Raw genomic sequence first — 25,913 nt, 5'->3', positions numbered from 1 at the left:
AAACGCGGTACGGGAAATTCTTTCAATTAGGTTTGGGCCTACATCTGTGAGCTAAAATTTAGTAAAAAGGTTAGGGATAAAATGGTTAGTCGCCTTGTTGTCTTTCTATTCGGTTTGCAGTCAATACCAGTAACAGTCAGCCCATGCTACACTAATTAGCAAATTAGTGGGGCGGAGTTGTGCACATCATGTGACAGTAGCAAAACGAGACCTGCAAGATGTTCTTTCGTCAATTGCTTCAGTCTGTTGAGACGCGTGACGGACTATGGGCGTGGATTGTTTGCTTTGCTAGTTTTGGTCTCTTTTTCTGTGTGGGTGGAGTTCGCCTGACGTTCGGTGTCCTCTACATCGGTCTTTTGGAGTCATTTACTAGCGATTCCAATGCGTCTATCGGACAAGCTCTCAACTTCAGCAGAAACGTTACAAGTGATAGTACTCTGAGTGGAGACTTAGGTAAACAGTTACCAAGTTGTACTGGCTATCTATCTACTCTCGCGCTGATTTTGCCGAGGGAAGGACTAATGAGATCTATAATTAGCTAAGATTGTAATCAGTATTCATTACAAAGAGAAAGGCTTTAGACAAACACAACACATTCGTGTTGGCGGAGTACTCACTGTACAACAGTTACTGATCTCTGCAAGTTGTGAGCCAGTGACTTTCCAGATGTGGCAAGCCATAATGCCGTACGTTTTGTAGAAAAGAACGATGAACGTTATTGGGGGCAAGATGGGCTTCAGAAAACCCTGTCCAAATTGCGTTCAACATGGACCGGCCAGTGGCTTAGGAATCTAGATTTGGTTGAGGGGCACACATTTTGCTAAGAGGGCGTGGCTCTGCACAACAAGGCTAAATGTATTGTTAACTTAACTAATTAGTTAATATATATATATATATAGTTAATATAAACTGACTAACAGAACCAACGGAGCGGAAAGGATAAGAGTATTGCATAGCAAACGTGTTAGTCATGTTATATATATATATATATATATATATATATATATATATATATATATATATTACTATGTCTACAGGAAAAGGGAGACATAGTGGTTTCCAATGACACCAAGATCGCGTGACCATGCTTCACAGAATAACAGAGAAATCGAAGATTTGCAAAGTCGACGCGGACATATCGAGAGTAGTCCTATGCATGTAGTCATACATAATTACACTAGAGCACAGTATAACCATGCTTACGATAGCTTATCAGTATTAAGACTTCCGAAATTGGGATTTTGCTGGCTGGTTTCAAAGAGTGGACAAGAATGATCGGGATTCACAGTTAGATAAGAAATACACCATCTGGTGCATGGTCTTTGACGGTTTGATTAAAGAAGACTGTAGATATGACGTGGCTATAGACTGTAGCCAATGTAAAGTAAACATGCATGAGTTGGGCTATAACAACTTGTATGTACTGACAGAGCATGTTACTGTAGTTATTGATTAATGCTTTTGTCAGGTCAATGAGATTGTGAATATGCATGTATGAGGTATAGCTAGTCTATCAATTAAGCCTACAGGTTAGTTTTTGTACACTTGGCTGCAGGTAATTGTAATCAGAGAATGAGGTGTATACATGCACTACAAGTAAATATCCAAAGTCAATCTTGAGGGCATCTATAGAGTTTCAAAAACACAGCATGAAACTTTAGAGCATACTGCGATTAGTCAGATAAATGTGGTAGTGTGAAACAGAAACAGAGGTGTAGATGTCTATCAAGCAGTGTAATTAACAAACACTTTTTGATTTTGATTATTTAGTGTCATTTCTAAATTATTGTAGCTTGGGTAGGATCAGTGTCTCTGCTGGTCGGTTGTTCATTGGCACCACTGGCTGTTTCATTTGTGGCTAAGGTTGGAGCAAGACCGATGATCTTTACTTCATCAATACTGTTGATTAGTGGACTGACATTGACATCAATTGCAACAGAGATATGGCATCTATTTCTAACATACAGCATTCTGGTTGGCATTCATGTATGTGTCGTTTATGTTGTTTGTTGGGGTGTGTTGCCTCTTTACTTTCAAAAGAGAAGAGCACTAGCTATTGGACTGGCCAACAGTGGGAGGTATGTTGGAATGGCAGTAGTCGGTCCAATCAGTCGGATTACTATGGCACAATATGGGTGGAGAAAGTGTCTTCAGTTGTTGTGCTTGTTAGGAATAATTATGGTTATCTGTGGGATTTTGTATCGACCACTAAAGACACCATCAAAAATGAATGCGGGCAGGAACCAAAAAAATAGTTTGAGTATTGGACAGATTGTTGTGAAGTCCATTAAACTTCATAGAGATCCATTACTTACATTTTGGCTACTAATGACAGCTCTATTGTACACTGCCTACTTTGTTCCATCATATCACATTGTAAGTTGTTCATATCTAACCTAATATGTGTATTCCTCTTGATACAAGATTTCTTTCTGCAGGTTCGTCATGCTGAAGACAATCTGAAAGTCAGCGAGGAAAGATCTGGATTTCTGCTCACAGTGATGGCCGTGTCTGCTGCTGTTAGTACAATGACAGTTGGTCTCATATCTGATTATTTTGTTCTGGCATTCAAGATTGTACTTCTACAAGTTCTACTTCTGCTTGCAGGAATATCTACAATGTTATTTTCGTTTTATCAGACATTCACACTTCTAACAATTTATGTGATGGTTTATGGTGTGGCGACAGGATTTACTGCTCTCATACCTGTTATTGTAGCAGCTGTTGTAAGTGAAGAAGAGACTACTCTTGCAGCAGGTTTGGCCAGTTTCTATGTGAGTGCAGCAGTTATTGGCCCACCAATTGCAGGTTTGTTGTCTGTCTGTCTGTCTGTCTGTCTGTCTGTCTGTCTGTCTGTCGGTCTGTCTGTCTGTCCGTCAATACATATATTTCAAACATCAAACTATAATACATATCGGTAAAAGGCAAAAAAGTAAAGTTCGCAAGCTACATGAAATACATGTATGTGTACACATGGCAGCTAAAAAATTATGCTACTACCCAGCTTTCAGCCAACTAATATGGCTGAAAAACTGAGTGCTGCTAAAGTCCAGTTTAAATTCTTTAGTTGCACAGAGTGCCACGCTTTTCTTGTGATGACCCTGGCATTACATCTTTGCAGTTGCATGGATTGCAAATCTTTTTCTCCAAAAATCTAAGAATTCTGGAGGATTGGGTCGACCAAATTCATCTGACGACTGCTCTGCCAACTTTTGAAGGAACTTCCATGCCTCTTTGCCCCATCTTCCGTAGTGCTCCAAGACCAAAGGAATCAGGGAAACAGACGTGCCACCAGGGAGTCTCTCTTTCTTGTATCTGGAGTGCTTTCTCTCTTCTAGCCGCTTGGCTGCTGCTCCATCAATCTCAGCTGACTTGGGGAAGGTATCTGAGCTCCAAGAGGGAGCTAGTGCAATGTCTAATTCGACATTAGCCCCTGAAGATGAGTCAAACACCACAGATCAGGTCTACAATCAGAGCTAGAATGAAGATGTTTTGTTCTGTCTGTCTGTCTGTCTGTCAATACATATATTTCAAACATCAAACTATAATACATATCAGCAAAAGGCAAAAGAGTGAAGTTCACAAGCTACATGAAAATACACATGTCTGTCTGTCTGTCTGTCTGTCTGTCTGTCTGTCTGTCTGTCTGTCCGTCCGTCCGTTTGTTAGTTTTCTCTTGTTTGTTTGTCCTTCTATAAACAGAAACTGTTTATGATTATTATTTGAATTTGAATTCAGGATGGATGTATGACAGTAGTGGTACCTACAACGATAGCTTCTTTCTCTTTGGACTAATACTTGTCACAGCTGCCGTCACTATCAGTCTGCATCATGTCTTTGCTCGGTTACAAGTAAAATCGTGTGAGCGAAAACAGAGGACATTACCTAGCCAACACAATGATGATCAGGAGGAAAAAGATATTCTGGAGTTTTGCGTAGTGATGACCAAAGAAACAACTGTCTAGCTACTGCTGACAAATGCTTTTATGTAGTTGTAAATAAATACAAGAATCAAACTCTTAGCAATCCAAATGTTGACTACCTACTAAAACGAGGTTGATCCAACCCGTAAGCCGGCGCGCGTTGCCTTTCAGGGGTGTTCAGATTAGTCTACGCATGCGCGTATTGTTGGCGCGATAATTCAATATTTGGCTTTCATCAATCTTTGCACAAGCTCAGGAGGGTCTTGCCTACGAGCACGGCCTTAGCTACGAAAGCTGGTAATTCAGATCAGTCAGACCATATGCATCGTGAAAGCAGGTCTGCAACTTTGGCTAGAAGGTAAGTAAACATAGCTCTACCAGTTGAATAGAGAAGGTAAGCATAGGCCAGTTGAATAGACAAGGTAAGGAGTCAAATCGGCAGTAGCAGCCCCTCCCGACAGGGAGAGGATGGGATGGCTACGCGAGTTATTAAATTATCGGCTGCTTCCGGCGCTCTATTCGTAGGTGCTTTTGTGCTCTAACGTGCAGGGCAGGTGGTAATCGCTTGCTCTGCCTTAGAAAACTGGCGGGCAGACCGTATATGGCTATTCCAGAAAGGGAATCCCTTCTTGCAGAACAGGTGCCCACTACATACTCAAGTGACGAAGCAACACTGTCAAGGCGAGTTTCTGATTCTGAGGAAAATGGTGGATCAGATTCAAAGAGACTAACTTTTTGGAAGTTGCTTCCAGCTGCTAATTGTGTTCTCAATGCTCTACCAGCTGGCATTCTCTATTCCTACAGCTATCTTATTGCTCCAGTAGCACGTGAATGCTCTCCTCCTTGGTCATCTCGCGCTACAATCTACGGGACATCAGCACTGGCTGCTGGATACATCTTGGGTGGTGTGATAGCAATTCGCTTTCCACTTGTGCCATTGATTTTTAGTTCTTTGTTGAGAGTATTGTCACTGGCTATTTCGGGTATGGCTGTGCTCAAGTGTCAAGACTGGGATGTGATTAGTGAAATAATTTATATTATGACTTTTTCGGTGATGGGCATTGCTGAAGTACTTTGCTATGTAACAGCAAACGATGTCTGTCTTTCCAAGTTTCCTAGACGTCCAGGTCTATTTGGTGGACTGTATGGAGTCAGTTTGGGTGTTGGCACCGTTGCTGTTATTCAGATCATTGTTGCTTTGAGAGTCGTGTTCTACAATGATCACGTTAGTGCTGCTACCATTTTCTTTGTATTAGGAATATTTACCATTGTGACATCACAACCATTGCTGCTCTGGCAATTGCTCAGTTCATGTACCAGCAACAAACACATCAGAGAAAAGTCGTTACCAGACGAAACAGATCGAGACCTGAAATCAATGAGATCAAACTCTACATCAGACCAAGTAATAAAGATATCAGTTCACGATGTACTTAGACTGCTGAAGAATTGGCAAGTGATGAAATTCTTGATAGCCGTTTGGCTTGTGTTCATTCCAATTGAAGGAATACTAGCAGTTCTAGAGCCCATTGAGTTTTCTTTATGGAATGAGAAGGTGGCTCCTGCCGCAACTCTATCTGCAGTTTCTTTTGGAATGGTTGTTGTTGGTCGTTTGATCTGGTGTCTTGTGGCCGACTGTGTTGGCCTTTCTCGATTACTTTGTTTTGTTATTCTGATGCAAGGATGTTCTCTGTTAACAATTGGATTATTGACAACCGGATTATTGACCCCATTGACACAAACCTGGGTGAAATACGTTACTATTACTCTTTTCAATTTTTACTTGTTTATGTTTCCGGCGGTCAAAGTGCTTTCTCCAGGATTGTCGTATCAAATACTGGAGTATGCTGATGGCGTGGTAATTCTTAGTATGGTAAATATTGTGGTTGGAGTATCAGGCATTGTTGGACCCCTCATTATTCAAACAATGTATGACATTCATGACAGGTATGACATTGCATTTTGTTGTTGTGGAGGACTGATATTGGTGACACTTGTCTTGCTCACTTTTTGTGGCAAGTTTACTACTAGTGTAGATAGATTATGCTGCTGTAAGCAGGAAAAAGGGAATGCCGTTGTTGTAGAAAATTAGCAATGGAATGAGTATTTACCACCAATAGACTTAACGTTATCTACATTATTTAACTATTGGCAATTAACTAATAGAGGCCAGTCTATGGATGTGCTGGGAACAAACTCAACGCTGGATTCTAATTCAGAAAAAAGAGATGGTGGGTCAGTGTATGAAACGTCCATTCAATTTTCAATTTTGGTTTGGAAATTGGATTTTAATAAAATGGTTTGCAATAACTGATAAATCAATTTCTTACATAAAATGAAAAACAAGAATTATTATTAAATATCGAATTCACGTTGTCAGGGACCATTTTTGTTTGCAATTGAAAATTAAAAATTGATTCACATCCGGGACCACGTGAATGGCGCCTTGCGGTAATTGATAACGCTCTGTTAATTCAGTTTAAGTCATTAGGGCGGTGCTGTGGTGTTGCTGGTAACACCTAGAGTCTTGTAATTATGCTAACGAAATTAGGTGTCTAGATAAGTGTTTGCTGGAATTTGCGCTTTAGGTATAGATGTACATGCATGTCTACACGACCGACGAAGACAAGACAATGAATGGATCAATAGAACAAGAACTCTTTCCATGCTGTTCCTTCCGGCAGATATACTAATTAGCTACATCAGTTTAATGTTTATCTGAGCGGTCTGCTATACAGTTCAATTATCACTTTTTGTAGGCATTGCGTTGAGTAATTTGTGCTACAAAAAGCTGATGGACTTAGCGCCTAGAGCAAGTGCAGGTGCAATCTATTCGTCTACAACTTCCTCGTTACTACGTATACAGTAGCACATTATTTCTCCCCTCCGTAGTCATCCCGCGCTACAATCTATGGGACATCAGCACTGGCTACTGGCTAGATCAATCGGAATGTCGAAACAGCTTGATGTTTATCAGGGTAACATATTATGTTGTCACGTGAAGAACTAGGTAGGCGTAGGTGTAGTGGTCAAAACTGTAACGCAAGACGAAAAAATGTTGTTACAAAGACATGTGTAAGATCCTATTAGAATGAATTGCGTAGCAATTACACCTTTACAATTAGACGGGTACTAGCAATTGTTGTCGTCACCTAGGGTGCAAGCTCATTAGTGTTGTCTGCTGTGGACTTCTTAATTAACACAATGACGTCTTCTCCAGCCAGAATTGACAGAGATATCGAAGTGAATGATGGACGACAGGAGCTCGTAGAAAGTGCATTCGCTACTGCTAGCTAGATAGTGAAGCTGAAATGTCTAGATAGACGGAGTGAGGTTTTCGCTCGTCGCAACGAAAACGATTTACTTTGTAACTCTAATTTCTGAACAGTCCGTAGAAAGCGCATAAAGCTTTGGTGTTTTTTTGTGTTGGCTGGTGACGTTTAGCGTTGTACTCGCTCCGTCGTGCCCATGCGCATAGCTAGGGGCGGTGTGACGTTATAGGGTGTTGTAGTATCTATCATGTTTCGTCAATTGTTCCAACCTGTCGAGACGCGTGACGGATTATGGGCATGGATCATTTGCTTTGCTAGTTTTGGCCTCTTTTTCTGTGTGGGTGGAGTTCTCTTTACATTCGGCGTCCTCTACGTCGGTCTTTTGGCGTCGTTTTCTAGCAATTCCAATGCGTCCATCGGACAAACTCTCAACCTAACCAGAAACGTTACAAGAGATAGTACACTGAGTGGAGACTTAGGTAAACAGTGAATTACCGCTGTTTGTCTATTTACAGGGCAGCAGAAGCTCCTTTAGATTGGAGGAGGCGGCGCGGACATTTTGTAACAGACCGCCGCCATTTTGGTTTTAACTGATTATGGTTGGTTGGCCCAGTTGTTTTAGTATTACGTTTGGAAGCAGCAGGCGAGATCTAGGTAATTGTAGAGTTGATGATGCCCAGATGTGTGCGTTCAAAATGACAAAAACTGTGATAGACATTTGCTAGACTAGACAGATATGAGAAATACATGAATGGTGCTAGTTGAGACAAAACAGATTCGATGAATAATTTGTTTGCTCTCGATTAGCTATTATGCCTTGAACAGTCATGTAGTATGTCGGATCAAAGCAAAATTGTGGATGAACACCAATGAGTTGGTCAGACTGACCGACCATTAGATTCCACTCTGGTGCACTACTCTACTATAGTATTTTGCGTGCAATTATCCGTCGCTTAGGGTTGTGCAATAACATGAAAACTAAATAACTTACATAGTCTGCGGTTGGGCAGCTGCTCAAATATCGTCTAGACGCAATAATTTGTAATTCTAGGAAGCTTTCGACACTTTGCTTCGCCCCTCGGTTTTACGTGGTGAACTTTGTAAGGCGCGCATCCTGAGTGATACCATGCAACACTTCCATCTATGGGTAAATGCGTAATGTCCGTGTACGGGTATTTAGCTAATCAAAGAGCTCGAATTTCACTACTTATTGCCTTCCCACCATGTAAACAACAATCATTTGTTCAACTGAAACGTCAGACGTCATGAAAGAAATGTGTGCGGTTTTGACTTTAATTACGTATCACACTGAGAGAGTTATTGCTATAGATTGGTACTTCTATGACTGAACCTCGGATAATTGAATGGCTGAGTCGGATAATTGAATGCTGGAATAGGATAATTGAGCGCCTCATTCGGATAATTGAACGCAAACTACTATAGTAAATCCAAAGTTGATATTGAGGGTGTTTGTACATTATAGTTAATGCAGTATGGTATAATCAGTAATAGAAGTGTAGTGTGAAACAGAGATGTAGATGTATCTATCTAACAAGCAGTGTGACGACATGGTTTTGTAGTTTTCGTTGTTTTTTATAATTTGGTTTTATTTTCTAAATTATTGTAGCTTGGGTGGGATCAACGTCCGTACTGGTTGCTTGTTCATTGGCACCACTGGTTGTCTCATTTATAATTAAAGTTGGAACAAGACCGATGATCTTTACTTCATCAATACTGTTGATTAGTGGACTGACATTGACATCAATTGCAACAGAGATATGGCATCTATTTCTAACATACAGCATTCTGGTTGGCATCCATGTATGTATTGTTTATTCTGTTTGTTGGGGTGTGTTGCCTCTTTACTTTCAAAAGAGAAGAGCACTAGCTATTGGATTAGCCAACAGTGGGAAGCATGTTGGAATGGCAGTAGTCGGTCCAATCAGTCGGATGGCTGTGGCACAGTATGGGTGGAGAAAGTGTCTTCAGTTGGTTAGTTTGTTGGGACTAATTATGATTATTTGTGGGATTTTGTATCGACCACTAAAGGTGCCATCTAAAACGACTGCGGGCAGAGAGGGAAAAGAAAATAGTTTGAGTATTGGACAGATTGTTGTGAAGTCCATAAAACTTCATAGAGATCCGTTACTTACATTTTGGCTACTAATGATAGCTCTGTCTTACTCTGCCTACTTTGTTCCATCATATCACATTGTAAGTCGTTCATATTTAACTTAGTATGTCTATTTGTTATGCAAGATTTCTTTCTGCAGGTTCGTCATGCCGAAGACAATCTGAATGTGAGTGAGGAAAGATCTGGATTTCTGCTCACAGTGATGGCCGTGTCTGCTGCTGTTAGTACAATGACAGTTGGTCTCATATCTGATTATTTTGTTCTGCAATACAAGATTGTACTCCTACAAGTTCTACTTCTGCTTGCAGGAATATCTACAATGTTATTTTCGTTTTATCAGACATTTACACTTCTGGCAATTTATGTGATGGTTTATGGTGTGGCGACAGCATTTACTGCTCTCATACCTGTTATTGTAGCAGCTGTTGTAAGTGAAGAAGAGACTACTCTTGCCATAGGTTTGGCCAGTTTCTATGTCAGTGCAGCAGTTATTGGTCCACCAATTGCAGGTTTGTTGTCTGCCTGTCTGTCTGTCTGTCCCGTCTGTCTGTCTATACATATATTTCAAACATCAAACTATAATACATATCAGCAAAAGGCAAGAAAGTAAAGTTCGCAAGCTACATGAAAATACACATATGTGTACACATAGCAGCAAAACATTATGCTACTACCCAGCTTTCAGCCAACTAATGGCTAAAAACTGGGTGCTGCTAGAGTCCAGTTTAGGTTCTTCAGTTGCAGAGTGCCACGCTTTCTTCTGATGACGCTGGCATTACATCTTTGCAGTTGGACTGCAAATCTTTTCCTCCAAAAATCTAAGAATTCTGGAGGATTGGGTCGACCAAATTCATCTGATGACTGCTCTGCCAACTTTTGAAGGAACCTCCATTCCTCTTCACCCCATCTTCCATAGTGCTCCAAGACCAAAGGAATCAGGGAAACAGACGTGCCACCAGGAAGTCTCTCTTTCTTGTATCTGGAGTGCTTTCTCTCTTCTAGCCGCTTGGCTGCTGCTCCATCAATCTCAGCTGACTTGGGGAAGGTATCTGAGCTCCAAGAGGGAGCTAGTGCAATATCTAATTTCGACATTAGCCTCTGAAGCTGAGTCAAACATCACAAGATCAGGTCTACAATCAGAGCTAGAATGAAGATGTTTTGTTCTGTCTGTCTGTCTGTCTGTCTGTCTGTCTGTCTGTCTGTCCGTCCGTCCGTCCGTTTGTTTGTTTTCTCTTGTTTGCTTGTCCTTCTATAAATAGAAACTGTTTATGATTATTATTTGAATTTGAATTCAGGATGGATGTATGACAGTAGTGGTACCTACAACGATAGCTTCTTTCTCTTTGGACTAATACTTGTCACAGCTGCCGTCACTATCAGTCTGCATCATGTCTTTGCTCGGTTACAAGTAAAATCGTGTGAGCAAAAACAGAGGACATTACCTAGCCAACACAATGATGATCAGGAGGAAAAAGATATTCTGAAGTTTTGCGTAGTGATGACCAAAGAAACAACTGTCTAGCTACTGCTGATAAATGCTTTATGTAGTTGTAAATAAATACAAGAATCAAACTCTTAGCAATCCAAATGTTGACTACCTACTAAAACGAGGTTGATCCAACCCGTAAGCCGGCGCGCGTTGCGCGCCTTTCAGGGGTGGTTACAAATTAGTCTACGCTTGCGCGTATTGTTGGCGCGATAATTCAATCCTTGGCTTTTCCATCTTTTGCACAAGCTCAGGAGGGTCTTGCCTACTAGCACGGCTATAACTACGAAAGCTGGTAGTTCAGATTAGTCAGACCTTCGTGAAAGGAGGTCTGCATGCGCAACTTTGGATAGAAGGTAAGTAAACATACAGACATGGGCATAATTATGGAGCCACCTCCCATATCAGCTGAGGCATGGAAATCAAAAGAACACTGAAGATTTGTGAATGCACCTGCTGACCTGCTGATTCTGCATCAAATCATGCTATTTGGGTATTTATATTGTTCTGATTGGACGGTTTGACAACTCATAGCAACAAAAAGATTAAGAGAATGACCAGACTAACCACCGCCGCCATGCATTACCATGTCCAACCCGCGTCAATGTTGTGATGTCACAAGAGCAGACTCACAATATGCAAGTAAACTGACCCGTATAGTCTCTATTTAATCTTTGAGTATGTCTTTTGACATAAACAAAGTCATTTTATTGTTTAGAAGCTTTTTGAAAACGATTTTGATTATTAACTTTCAAATTTACTGGTTGAGCTGACAGCATGCAAGAAGTAGTAGTGTATCTCAACAGGTCAAACATCACCTCCAATCTTAGATATGAGGATGGCACAATCAGAGCCATTATCTTACCATTATAACTTGTTTTGAATTTACTAAAAAGTGCAGCTATCACTGTAGATGCATGTACTTGCAGTGTCTGAGACATTCAATAATTTTTTAGTTAATCTAAGGCACGTGCTCAGGGTGGCTCCATAATTATGCCCATGTCTGTAGCTCTACCAGTTGAATAGAGAAGGTAAGCATAGGCCAGTTTGTGTTTATCAAATCGGCTTCCAGTGGGTAGCAGCCTGTCCCGCCGGGGAGGGGAGGGGATGGCTACCTGAGACTATTATATTATCGATATCGGCTGCTTCCGGTGCTATTATTCATACGTGCTTTTGTGCTCTGACATTGACATCAATTGCAACAGAGATATGACATCTATTTCTAACATACAGCATTCTGGTTGGCATCCATGTATGTATTGTTTATTCTGTTTGTTGGGGTGTGTTGCCTCTTTACTTTCAAAAGAGAAGAGCACTAGCTATTGGAGTAGCCAACAGTGGGAAGCATGTTGGAATGGCAGTAGTCGGTCCAATCAGTCGGATTGCTGTGGCACAGTATGGGTGGAGAAAGTGTCTTCAGTTAGTTAGTTTGTTGGGACTAATTATGATTATTTGTGAGATTTTGTATCGACCACTAAAGGCCCCATCTAAACGACTGCGGGCAGAGAGGGAAAAGAAAATAGTTTGAGTATTGGACAGATTGCTGTGGAGTCCATAAAACTTCATAGAGATCCGTTACTTACATTTTGGCTGCTAATGATAGCTCTATCAACAAATGAGATTGTTCCATCATATCACATTGTAAGTCGTTCATATCTAACTTAGTATGTCTATTTGTTATGCAAGATTTCTTTCTGCAGGTTCGTCATGCCGAAGACAATCTGAATGTGAGTGAGGAAAGATCTGGATTTCTGCTCACAGTGATGGCCGTGTCTGCTGCTGTTAGTACAATGACAGTTGGTCTCATATCTGATTATTTTGTTCTGCAATACAAGATTGTACTCCTACAAGTTCTACTTCTGCTTGCAGGAATATCTACAATGTTATTTTCGTTTTATCAGACATTTACACTTCTGGCAATTTATGTGATGGTTTATGGTGTGGCGACAGCGTTCACTGCTCTCATACCTGTTATTGTAGCAGCTGTTGTAAGTGAAGAAGAGACTACTCTTGCCATAGGTTTGGCCAGTTTCTATGTCAGTGCAGGACTTATTGGCCCACCGATTGCAGGTTTGTTGTATATATATATTGTATGTATGTATGTATGTATATACCAGTTTGTATGTGTGTCTAAAATGTTGTAAAGTAAGACTATACAACGCTTGGTCTATTTCTGATTGCTTCTGTTGTCTCCTCAGTTTATATGATCTGTCTATCTGTCCATCTGTGTGTGTGTGTGAGTGTGTGTGTGTGTGTGTGTGTGTGTGTGTGTGTGTGTGTGTGTGTGTGTGTGTGCGCGCGCGCGTGTTCTGATTACTATTTAATTCAGGATGGATGTATGACAGTAGCGGTACCTACAACGATAGCTTCTTTCTCTTTGGATTAATACTTGTCACAGCTGCCGTCACTATCAGTCTACATCATGTCTTTACGCAGTTACAAGCAAAGTCACGTGACCAAGAGCAGAAGGGCTCACCAATCCAACACAACGACGAGAAAAGAAACTTTCTTGTCTACTGATAAACAAAGAAACCAAACCAAATATCTAATAAACAATGCAATGTATTTGTCATATCCTAACTTCCTCATATAACCAAGAAATATCTAGAAATTTAAATTAATTCATGACGTCACATTTTGTGTTGTTATTATGTAGCCGGTTCTTTCGTTTTGCTAGACGAAGCTTCATCTCCTTCTTCAAGGTTTCTCTAGAGACAAATAGAAATATCATCAAGAAACCAAGAAATCTGAACAACAAACCTTCGTTGTTTCGTATTCAGTTTTCAGTGTATTGATTTGAGATCTCAATAGCTCGTTGTTGGATTCTAAAACTTTCTGAAATTAGAGTGGTCACTTTGCACAATAACTTGAGCACAAATGTGGAGTAGAGTTTCTTACTAATTGTTCGGTGTACTTTGACTGTTCATCTTCAGCTGTTGCACAAAGTGCCTTGTACTGTTGTTGAAGATGAGCCTGTGAAGAGAAACAATTGCACGCGCGCGCGCGCACACACACACACACACACACACACACACACACACACACACACACACGCACACAGCTCGTCTCTCATGACCAATTACCTTTTCTAATTCCAATGCCGTTAATCTGTCAGAACTCTCTTGTACCCTGCACTGCAACTCTAGAAAGCAAATGACAATAAAGCCCGACATCCTTCTGTACACACACACACACACACACACACACACACACACACACACACACACACACACACACGCACACACACACACACACACACACACACACACACACACACACACACACACACACACACACTTTGATCAGCACATACCTTCACAACAATCCCACGCCTTCCATTTACTTCTCTGCGATCTCTCCAACTAAAAGCAGCAAACACACTCTCATATTCACCCCAATCAAGACCCCCTACACATCCACTAACCTTCCCACTCAAGTGACCAACGACGACCGCCAGCACATCAAACACACAACATCCATGACTCAATCTTTCACACAAACAACCAACCACTTTCATCGCCTCAGCAAGCTGCACATCCGCTCCCCTTCCTGCTGTACCCACATTCCCCAACCCCGTGGCAAGAGCCGATTGCCTCAACTCCCTACCAACTCGATTTGCTTCGACCAACATCACCGCCTCCGACTCGGGAGTAAGCAATGCAGTAGACTGCGTATTACTGTGACTATCACTGCCAAACCGGGCGGCAACTGGAGTGCTGAATGCAACAGGAATCATGACACATGGTGATATGTTGGCAATCAATACGTCACTGTCGTCTTCTTCCATATCCACTGAGTCTTTATTCTTTGTTACTGAGTCTTTATTCTTTGTTTCTGTTGAGGATTTTGGCTCTGAAGGCTGATGATGTTGGATGGTAAACGTGTTCTTTCTTTTCTCGCTTTCTGTAGCCTCACATGATGATGTAGACTGTCTGGTTGATGACTCACTATCCGATCTCAATCCACTCCTCTTGCTTACTCCGTGCCCTTTCTCCGCCCGATGCTTCCATCCATGACTCTGAGATGATGGGGCTCTAGCCACTAAAGCCAACCGTTCCGTTCCTATTGTCTGATGTTTCACACTACTGCCTCTCTGTTGTTGATGATGTTGTGGGGGTGGCTTAGAATCAAATTCTAGAGCACAAAAGTTCAAAATCAGAAATAAGAAAATACAAAAATTAAAATTAAAATTTAAAATTACAAAATTTAAAATAAAATTTAAAATTTTAAAAATTAAACTTAAAATAGCAAAATTTAAATTTAAAATGTAAAAAATTAAAATTAAAATTAAAACTTAAAATTTACAAATTAAAAGTAACATTTTTAAAATTAAAAATTAAAATTTAAAATGTAAAAAATAATTTAATTAAATATCTATTTATTGCAAAAAATTAAATTAAAAATTAAAATTTAAAATGTAAAAATTAAAAATTAAAATTAAAAATTAAAATTAAAGCTTAAAATTTACAAATTGAAATTAAAAATTAAAATTAAAAATTAAAAATTAAAAATTAAAATATTAAATTTTAAACATTAAACAATACGAGTAATTTAATTAAATAACTATTTATTGCAAAAACTAAATTAAAAACCAAAAAATAAAATTAGAAATGAGAAAACTAGAAACGTAAATATTACAATGTCAAAAATTGAATGACCCAACTACCCACCAACCTCCAACTACCCACCAACCCCCAACTACCCAGGGCCACTGGCCCCCAACTACCCCCTGACCTCTAACATTTTCTTGGCCACAAGTCTCAACCCTTTTCCCAACTTTTCTTCCACCATTCGAAGGTCTTGCTATCTTCGAACGCGCCTGTAAGGCCGGCTTCGCAGCGGGCAACGAATCCGGCTCCAATCTGACCTTCGAAATCGCCACAAACAATCCGCGATTGACCGGACACTCGAAGTACTTCACACCGTCCACCGTCCCGTCGTTCTTTCCGACCGGATTGTCGAGTAACACGCCACACCAAGTGCCCGCACAGAAGTGCGTCTCGCCGATAAACTTCAGCACTCCGCAACGCCGCCGCCTCTCCTTACCGGCCTCGACAATTTCCACGCGGTTGCCGACACTCATGATCACAGAGTGTGCATGTGCAGCAGCTTCGGCAGTCTGACAAAAATCGAGTGTACAGACGCAATGTGAAGACACTAACATGCATAGGCGACGGAAAACAACTTATCGATAACGGAAAGAGAGATAGACGGCGAATAAGAGGCGTAGAGATAGAGAAAAGGGAAGAAAATGGGAAGAAAAGTGAGACGACGAAATACGAGTTCTAGAGAGGTTTGCTGAATGAAAGTTTGACGAGGAGATGGGTGTGTTGTTTTGTTGGTCGTCTGGCTTACCATATCGTTGACAGAACGGCGTGAGACGGAATGAGGCTGCGACGAAGAATGAACGAGTCAAACTCGGCGGGGTAACGACACGTGATGTATCATGTGACAACGTGTTGGCTGGCGTGACGTTATGAGATGAATGACAGAAACAGAACCAGTCCGCTGGCCGTGTCCGATAGAGAAAAACACGTACACATAGTTGTACACCCTAGATACACCTTACGAATAGCCATCACACATTACAACAAACTTCACGGTTTTTAGTTTCGTGCACATCACGTGACATCGTGTTATCACGTGACCTTCTACTATCATGTGATTGGTTGCGTGGTGTCCGACAGAGAAAGACACACAAACACGCACGTACCTCAAACACAACCCACAAATACCCATTACAGTACACATCACAACAAAACTTAACGTTTTTCAGTCATAGGTCAACGTCACGTGATATCGTGTTATCACGTGACATCCATCACGTGTATTATCTTTCTACAGCATCACACTCCAATCCTCATCATTTAATAAGACTGTCGTCCTTACGTATAAAACATCTCTAAACTACCGAGCATACAAAGCTTGCAAGAGCCTATGCCGGCAGTCTAGCACGGAATCGAGTCTCGAATTTGGCCTAAACAGCAAGACAGTGAACATTGATGAACGAAGTGGCAACACAAACGAAGTGGCAACACAAACGTTAAAACTTACTTTGATAGAAATGCGATCAAGGTGTCTGTCGACGACTTGGGGAAGTACGATTGCTTTACGACGTGTTCCAGTGCTATAAGAGGACCTTGGATGTTATCGACGGGCAACATTTTGTCCTCGTTCTTCAAAACAGAATCAGTCAGCTGGATTGTGGCGTGTGCATGGTCTGTATGTATGTATGTATGTATGTCTAGTTGTCTATGTATCTGTCTGTATGTCTGTCTGTCTGTATATTTTTCTGTCCGTCTGTCTGTATGTATGTATGTATATTTTTTCTGTCTGTCTGCTTGTCTGTCTGTCTATGTATGTATGTATGTATGTATGTCTATTTGTCTGTGTATCTGTCTGTATGTCTGTATGTATGTCTGTATGTATGTATGTATGTCTATTTGTCTGTGTATCTGTCTGTCTGTATATTTTCTGTCTGTATGTATGTATGTCTGTATGTATATTTTCTGTCTGTCTTCTTGTCTGTCTGTCTGTATGTATGTATGTATGTATGTATGTCTGTATATTTTTCTGTCTGCCTGTCTTTGTATCTGTTTGTTTATGCGTCTGTGTGTCTGTGTGACTGTCTGTCTATTTGTCTGTACGTCTGTATGTCTGTCTGTCTGTATATTTTACTGTCTGTCTGTCTTTGCATCTGTCTGTCTGTCTGTCTGTCTGTCTATTTGTCTGTGTATCTGTCTGTTTGTCTGTCTCTGTATCTGTTTGTCTATTTGTTTGTGTGTCTGTTTGTCTGTATTTATGCATGTATGCTGTTTGTCTGTCTGTTTGTCTGCATGTATGTCTATTGTCTGTCTGTCTGTTTGTATGTCTATTTGTCTGTCTGTTTGTCTGTATGTATGTCTATCTATCCATCTATCTGTCTGTCTGTCCGTCTATTTTTCTGTCGTCTGTCTATTTTTCTGTCTGTCTATCTGTTTGTCTATTTGTCTGTGTACGTGTTTGTCTATTTGTCTGTGTACATGTCTGTCCATTTTTCAGTCTGTCTGTTTGTCTGTCTGTTTGCACGTCTACGTGCCTGTGTGTATGTGTGTGTGTGTGTGTGTGTGTGTGTGTGTGTGTGTGTGGTGTGTGGTGTGTGTGTGTGTGTGTGTGTGTGTGTGTGTGTGTGTGTGTGTGTGTGTGTGTGTGTGTGTGTGTGTGTGTGTGTGCTCACACTGTGAGCACCCAATCAACTGACCTTAATCAGTCCTAAATGAGCAAGTATTTCCGCCACAACTGCAGCCGCATCGATTCTAAACAAAGGCCCCAACACAACATCTACCACAACATCACAAATTCACAAACACCAACACCACCACCATCATCCTCCTATACCTGAAATCTGATTAACAGCCACAACCACCTCAGAATGAGAGGCACTGCTCAACACACTGGAAACTGTACAGAACACAGAGACTACACTCCGCATCGTCTTTGGCATTCTCTTACAGCAACAACAAAATGTTGATCACAACGGCCATATTTGTGTCACTTGATTAACACACTAACTTCCAACTCGTTTCGAATCAAGTCGGTTCTATCGTTTCCTAATGCTATCAACCCATTGGCTGTTGGACTCTCGAGAAATGAGGCTGCAGTCTCGGGTTTCTATGAGAAGGTAATTGTGTCAATGTTAAGTGATTTGGTGAGCATGTGTATGTATGTTACATACAATAAATTCCTTTGTATTTCACAAATTAATGAAGTAAAAGGTGATTGCTCAACTACATGTTACTTCAGTACACATGCACATGCACACATAGTGACACACACACACACACACACACACACACACACACACACACACACACACACACACACACACACATGCATGTGCACACACACACACACACATGCACACAGACAGACAAATAGACAGACACACCCACACCCACACATGCACGCACACACACACACACGTGCGCACGCACACACACACACACACACACACACACACACACATACACACACACACACACACACATGCATGTGCACACACACACACACACAGACAAACAGACAGACAGACGCACACACATGCACACTTGCACACAGACAGACAAACAGACAGACAGACAAACAGACACACACACACACGCATGCGCGCGCATACACACACACACACACACACACACACACACACGGGCACGTACACACACACACACACACACACACACACACACACACACACACACACACACGTGCACGCACACTTGCACACAGACAGACAAATAGACAGACAGACAAACAGACAGACAGACACACCCACACACACACATGCACGCAGACAGACAGACAGACAGACAGACACACACACACACACAACACACACACACACACACACACACACACACACACAAACACACGAGGCACACACACACACACACACACACACACACACACACACACACACACACACACACACACACACACACACACACACACACACACACACACACCAAATAAGGCTACTATGCCAGAATACATTCGCTTTCAATAACATGCCATTCTAAGTGACTCATGCTGTAACTCAAGCCGGTACTTACTAACGACATGTCATCATAAAACAAGGTACAGTACGTGTAGTTGCAGTAATCCAGTGTTGATATCAACAAGAAAAAGCAATATGGAGGATAATCACGTGACTGACAGTAAAAGTTGTTATTAATGAACTTGACGACAATCACACAACTCAAAAAATCCAATCCAATTCTCATTTATATCAATGCCATGCTGCCGTACCTTGACGTACAACAACACTCTCATACATTCGGGGTACAACGACATGCTATTGAAAGCAAATACAATACAATACAACAGCCACCTACTCATACCTGTGGAGTAGTATCGTTCAGCAAGGGTGTCTTAATCGCCACGCCCTTCACTTGCAGTTCACTACCAGCAAACTCTTCGCCTTCGATGTCGTCATCGTTCTCGTCGTTCTCATCGTCATCATTCTTGTCGACATCGTTCTCGTTGTTCTCATCGTTCTCGTCGTCTTCTCTCGCCGAGTCGCCCTCGTTGCCAGAAATTCCATCAGAAATCCCATCATCGCCTTCACTTTTGTATCCAACGTCTTCGTCTCCATTGTCGTCGCTTGCATCCTCTTCGTCGTCACTGAGAGAATCGAGGACGTCATCAGCAAATCCTAATTCCCTTACTGCAGCTTGTATATCTTCAATGCCACCCGCACCGAACCGATTGCCTTCAAAGGACATTTTTGTTTCAATGCTGCCAACTAGCCAGTGTATTGTGTGAGATTCTAACCGTTAAGGTGCAGTTTTTCTAGTTTGCGTTTGTTTTGTAAAGCGGCGATGACGTTTAAGCCCGACTCTCTGTCTAACTCATCGTATGCCAGATACAGTTCCTATAGATGATTAATAAATGACGAAAACCAAGACCAACAAATGGACAAACAATATACATACAAACAGACATACAAACAAATGGACAAACAATATACACACAAACAGACATACAAACAAATGGACAAACAATATACACACAAACAGACATACAAACAAATGGATATGAAAAGCAAGACAACAAATGAACAAATAATATACACACAAACAGAACTACACACTAATAAACCAAAACAAACAAATGGACAAACAATATACACACAAAGACATACAAATAAATAAACACAAAAACCAAGACACACAAATGGACAAACAATATACACACAAACAGACATACAAACAAATGGACAAACAATATACACACAAACAAACATACAAACAAACGGACAAACAATATACACACAAACAGACATAACACGTAAAACGCCCAAGTCTAACCTTCAGTTCCATGTGTCCCTCTCTAATAGCGTCTGCAATCGCACTCGCGCCTTTCGCCTTCACGAGACAATCTCCAAAATTGACAACTTCCAACTCTTGCAGTACCGGCAAAGCCTTAGCCATCGCCTCCGATCCGTTCTCTGTAAACGTGTTGTCATTCAGATCGAGATGCTTCAACTGCCGATTATGCATGAGAGCATCTGCCAGAGAAGAAATGCCAGGATGATGGATTCCATTCTGAGGCATAGCTAAGTGCTGCAAAGTCCCAATCATCTAAGACGTGACAAACAAACTCAATAGATTTTGCCTTCAGAATTCGTAATGTAAGTTTGCGCTTTGCAATGTGATGCAACACGAGTGCCCAGAACACACAAAATTGGTCAAGTTGTCTGACAGGCAGACAAACAGATAGACAGACAGACAGATGGACAAACAGACAGACAGACACGAAGCAAAGAAAATGACATCAGTGACATATATAGTGTCCAATTGCATGCACCCTAAGTTGATAATTTTTTAGAGACCCGTGTGGGTCTAATGGATATATAACGGACTTTCGCATCTATAGCTTGTAATAGTTCATATGTATGAAATATAAAGATTTGACAGACAGACAGACAGACAGACAGACAAACAGATAGACAAACAGACAGACAGATGGACAGACAGACAGACAGATGGACAAACAGACAGACAGATGGACAAACAGACAGATGGACAGACAGACAGACAGATGGACAAACAAACAGACAGATGGACAAACAGACAGATGGACAGACAGATGGACAAACAGACAGACAGACAAACAGACAGATGGACAAACAGACAGATAGACAGATGGACAGACAGACAGACAGACAGACAAACAGATGAACAAACAGACAGACCGACAGACAATCAGATAGACAGACAGATAGACAGATGGACAGACAGACAGACAGACAGACAGACAGATAAACAAACAGACAGACAAACAGATGGACAGACAGACAGACAGATGGACAGACAGACGGACAAACAGACAAACAGACAGATGGACAAACAGACAGATGGACAAACAGACAAACGGACAAAAACAGACAGACAGACAGACAAACAGATGGACAAACATACAGACAGATGGACAGACACACAAACAAACCCAAAGAGATAGACAAACAGACAGACAGACAAACCCAACGAGACAGACAAACAGACAGACAGACAAACAGACAAACCCAAACAGATCAACAGATAGACAAACAACAGACAGACACACACACACGTCCCCAAAAAATGTCAAATATCTATTCTAATCAACATAAATATTTCAATATTAAATCGATAGAACAGTCATAACAAAATAGTTCTAGAAGAATCGACCACAGCACGACTGCACTCATAAACATCAACGACATAGTTCTGACATCCTACTGTTGACATACACTCAAAACAAGTTTAAGCAACACACAAGTCAGTGCTAAGCAATAATGGTGGTTTCTGTTGCTATGCAACACCAAACAGCCAATCACAACACCCAATACATAATCAGTAAGAAATCATTGGATTCATTGTGTCTGTCTTGTCTCTAAGTAAAACTAAACTGTTTCATAGAGTATGCTGACCTTGAACGCATTTGCTAGTGCTGCTGTGCCTTCGTTTTCCAGTCTGTTTCTACCGGCGATGAAAACTTCTAACGAAAATTGTCTTCCTGCTTCACTTGCTGCCTCAAAACAACCTTCTAGGGCCTTGGCGAGAATCTAGAAATAAAGATGGTTGTGACAGGTGTACAAGCAGACAGACAGACCCAAACCAACAGACACACAAACGAACAAACCGACCCAAACAGACAGACCCAAACCAACAGACAGACAGACAGACAGACAGACAGACAGACAGACAGACAGACAGACAGAAGTGACACAAGTAGCGCTAAGTACTCAACCCAGTTCTTTAGCCACTAGGCTGACCTGGGTTATCTTTTAAGTTAAGTTGTTACTGTTTTTTAGTGCTTTTTCCTGTGTACTGTAGCACCTAAAACATTATGTCATTGCCTAGCACTCTTTGTATGATAGATGAATGTTTGAAAATATATGTGAAAGACAGACAGACAGACAGACAGACAGACAGACAGACAGACAGACAGACAGACAGACAGACAGACAGACAGACAGACAGACAGACAGACAGACAGACAGACAGACAGACACACACACACACACACACACACACACACACACACACACACACCAAACAATCCAACACTCAACAAACAACACAACCACCAATCATTCAACCAAGAGACACCAGTAACACATTCATCACGTTTAATTAATTAATCCAATCTTTCTCTCACCTTTCCACCCTCAATGCCCAATCCATTATTATTAAACTTGAGAACTTTGATCGTATAAGCAGCCGGACTAGTCAACAGCTCAACACACGCCTTCACTCCATCAGGACCAAACGCATTGTCACTCAAATCAAGTTCAGTCAACTGTGCACCCGATTTCATAACGGCACGTCCGAGAGCAGCCTTAAACATGATAATTCAAATAGTTATGGATTTTCAAACGTAATGTATTACGACCAATGCATTTCAAATGCTCACACGACAGACTACATTGAAGTAATGTAAGGACATGCTTGCAGACAGACAGACAAACAAACAGACAGACAGACAGATAAACAGACAGGCAAACAAACAGGCAAACAGACAGGCAGACAAATATACAGACAGACAGACAGACAGACAGACAGACAGACAAACAAACAGACAGACAAATAAACAAACAGACAGACAGACAAGTAGACAGACAGACAGACAAACAGACACACACACGGACAGACAAATAGACAGACGACAGACAGACATACCAACAGACAGACACACAGACAGACAAACAGACAGACAGACAGACAGACAAATAAACAGACAGGCAAACAGACAGACAGACAGACACACACGGACAGACAAATAGACAGATGACAGACAGACACACAAACAGACAGACAAACGGACAGACAGACAGACAAATAAACAGACAGGCAAACAGACAGACAGACAGACAGACAAAACAAACAGACAGACAAACGGACAGACAAATAAACAAACAGACAAATAGAGACAAGTAGACAGACAGACAAACAGACAGACACACAGACAGACAGACAGACAGACATACCATCAGACAGACAAACAAACAAATGCTTCAGGAGTGTGCCACGCCTCCTGTGTGAGGCCCAATCACTGAGCAGTATTTCTTTATGTCATACATAGCAACCAGAGACAATGGATGAAGAGCCACTTAGATCCACGAAACGTTCACAAAAGAGTTTTACCAAAAGTGAAATTCATATTTGCAATTGCCACGACTTGTTAGAAATAAACAACAGAACTTACCTGTCTGCAATTAATTAAAGTAATTAATTAATATCACTAGGATATGTGAGGTCTGGATGCGCATGCTCATCACTCCAACCCACAAACATCTCACACGTGACTCTCACAGACTCACACTCCAACAGACACATTGACACGCACCAGAGACGGCGGTATTTCCGTGCGCACCCTTCCCGTGAAGATGTCACTCCACAGAGCGTGCTACAATAGAAAAAACGCGCACAATCGACCGACTACAACACATCAACATCCATCCAGCTGACCTCGAACGTTTCTTTGCTCTCCAGTGCGCCTGCAATCGCTCTGGCCGCCTCCACACCGATTGTTTTGCCGGACAACCTCATAGTCGTCATTCCCTCGCAACTACTAATCCTTTCCACCACCGGTTGAGCTAAAAAGGAGCAAAAATCGGACAAAATGACGCGTTACTCGCTTCCACGCCGTTTCTACGCTTGCATACCGTCTTCAGCCGTGTCCAACTTTAATTTCACATCGACGAGATCGACTTCAATGCGCTTGTCGACCTGTACTCGCCCCAGCAACTCGCTCAACGCTTCAACGTCAGAAACCGCCATTTTCAAAATTAATATCAATCAAAATCACGTGAACAATTGTTAAATAAATTACCCGTATACATATGTGTATGTACATACACGTGCGCGTGCATTCGAAATAGAGAGAAATCTAGCTGTTATCGTAGAACCACTGATGATGTTGTGCATTGATTGCAGAGTACTGTCCAGTGTTCGGCACGTAGTAGGTGGTCGGGTGGTTCGTGTTCACTAGCGTCACGCGCCCGTCTCGCTGCCGAACGACACTACCCGTTCCCGGCATGTAGTACGCAGTCCCTTCATCGACAACTTGGTGATTCGCCTGTGTCGGCTGCATGTACTGAAACGCTGCTTCGGAATACATTCCCGGATGTTGCGCATACATCATGCCACGATACTGTTGCTGCTTGCCTGCACCGCCGCCGCCGCGATGTCGTCGCCTCTGTTGACCTGATACGAAGGGCGGCGCGTGCTCCATCGGTCTCTGCTGCCGAGCACTATACTCCTGCTTCGTAGGATGCATCGAAACGGCGTGAAATGGTGGAGCGTGGACGTGATGCGGCTCGATGTTGGTCTCGACCGTTTGCCGGTATGATGACTCGACTGCCGACGACTCGACTGCAGATAATTCGACTGCAGATGCTTCGCTTTGTGTATTCGATTCAATCTGCAATCGGATATCCGAAGGTCCGGCATTTGTTGTTACGCTCTGTGTGGCATTTTGATCGGAATGTTGAATGGTATCAAAGTGTGTTGACGGGTGGATGACGTAAGACGATGGCGGCTGTTCAGTCACGATGTACGGCGGCTGTTCAGTCATCATGTGCGGCAGCTGTTCAGTCATCATGTGCGGCGGCTGTTCCGTCAAGGTGTGACTCCACGTGACAGCATCCCTGTCAACAGTTTCTTCCGGTTTAGACTCCGAAATGTGAGAGTTGGTGATAGGTGACGTGTCTGTGTCGTTAGTGACACTCGTGGATGCTTCCAAATTCGTTTCCTTCGTGTTTTCGTCGTCTGACTTGTTGTTGGTCTGAGAATGCGATTCGGCCATTTGTGCCGCCATCACCTGCTGGCACAATCTCATTTGATACATTCTGTTGACATGGTCATAATAGCATTGAAGATACTAAACAAAACGTGGTCAGACGCCAGTTAGGACAGCACAGTGCATGCTGCTTTATCAAGTTCATCCACACACACACACACACACACACACACACACACACACACACACACACACACACACACACACACACACACCACACACACACACACCACCACCACCACACGCACGCGCGCGCGCACACACACGCGCGCGCG

The 25,913-nt window shown here is 41.9% G+C and overlaps 6 protein-coding genes across 8 annotated transcripts in view; 3 read left to right on the top strand and 3 right to left on the bottom strand.

Moving 5' to 3' along the window:
- Nucleotides 1-218: 218 nt before the first annotated feature.
- Nucleotides 219-4,021, top strand: LOC134190393 (monocarboxylate transporter 13-like). The gene is made up of 4 exons (XM_062658846.1): nt 219-453; nt 1,793-2,376; nt 2,439-2,808; nt 3,739-4,021. Exons 1-4 carry the CDS (start codon nt 219-221, stop codon nt 3,963-3,965), a joined length of 1,416 nt encoding a protein of 471 aa, XP_062514830.1. The 3' UTR covers nt 3,966-4,021.
- A 944-nt stretch (nt 4,022-4,965) lies between these two features.
- Nucleotides 4,966-11,165, top strand: LOC134190203 (monocarboxylate transporter 13-like). Of its 3 annotated transcripts, XM_062658643.1 has the most exons (5): nt 4,966-5,328; nt 5,399-5,870; nt 8,823-9,409; nt 9,469-9,838; nt 10,625-11,165. In XM_062658643.1, exons 2-5 carry the CDS (start codon nt 5,855-5,857, stop codon nt 10,849-10,851), a joined length of 1,200 nt encoding a protein of 399 aa, XP_062514627.1. In that variant the 5' UTR covers nt 4,966-5,328; nt 5,399-5,854; the 3' UTR covers nt 10,852-11,165. The 3 variants fall into 3 exon arrangements, with proteins under 3 accessions (XP_062514627.1, XP_062514626.1, XP_062514624.1); XM_062658642.1 differs by having other exon boundaries at nt 4,966-5,870; XM_062658640.1 differs by lacking the exons at nt 4,966-5,328; nt 5,399-5,870 and adding an exon at nt 7,441-7,674.
- Nucleotides 11,166-11,993: 828 nt separating this feature from the next.
- On the top strand, nt 11,994-13,335 carry LOC134189684 (monocarboxylate transporter 12-B-like). Its single transcript, XM_062658038.1, has 3 exons — nt 11,994-12,456; nt 12,516-12,885; nt 13,145-13,335. Exons 1-3 carry the CDS (start codon nt 12,412-12,414, stop codon nt 13,333-13,335), a joined length of 606 nt encoding a protein of 201 aa, XP_062514022.1. The 5' UTR covers nt 11,994-12,411.
- Nucleotides 13,295-16,242, bottom strand: LOC134189683 (CAP-Gly domain-containing linker protein 1-like). The gene is made up of 8 exons (XM_062658037.1): nt 16,171-16,242; nt 15,550-15,934; nt 14,240-14,949; nt 14,129-14,177; nt 13,899-13,957; nt 13,714-13,788; nt 13,576-13,650; nt 13,295-13,523 (listed from the first exon to the last, which is right to left on the bottom strand). The coding sequence occupies exons 1-8, from the start codon at nt 16,171-16,173 to the stop codon at nt 13,464-13,466; spliced, it is 1,416 nt and encodes a 471-aa protein (XP_062514021.1). The 5' UTR covers nt 16,174-16,242; the 3' UTR covers nt 13,295-13,463.
- A 337-nt stretch (nt 16,243-16,579) lies between these two features.
- Nucleotides 16,580-24,747, bottom strand: LOC134189526 (ran GTPase-activating protein 1-like). Its single transcript, XM_062657825.1, has 13 exons — nt 24,503-24,747; nt 24,306-24,433; nt 24,184-24,243; nt 22,996-23,175; nt 22,265-22,399; nt 20,661-20,933; nt 20,125-20,224; nt 19,692-20,062; nt 18,367-18,465; nt 18,193-18,301; nt 18,056-18,135; nt 16,870-16,991; nt 16,580-16,792 (listed from the first exon to the last, which is right to left on the bottom strand). Exons 1-13 carry the CDS (start codon nt 24,615-24,617, stop codon nt 16,723-16,725), a joined length of 1,842 nt encoding a protein of 613 aa, XP_062513809.1. The 5' UTR covers nt 24,618-24,747; the 3' UTR covers nt 16,580-16,722.
- LOC134189525 (uncharacterized) overlaps nt 24,727-25,913 on the bottom strand; it is a 12,393-nt gene continuing 11,206 nt past the window's right edge. Inside the window, exon 16 of the mRNA XM_062657824.1 lies at nt 24,727-25,719. Coding sequence (XP_062513808.1) covers nt 24,727-25,719 — 993 coding nt within the window. The remainder of the gene's footprint in view (nt 25,720-25,913) is intronic.

This window comes from Corticium candelabrum, chromosome 14, assembly GCF_963422355.1.
Source record: "Corticium candelabrum chromosome 14, ooCorCand1.1, whole genome shotgun sequence".
NCBI lineage: Eukaryota > Metazoa > Porifera > Homoscleromorpha > Homosclerophorida > Plakinidae > Corticium > Corticium candelabrum.
This window is presented reverse-complemented; position numbering and strand designations above follow the sequence as displayed.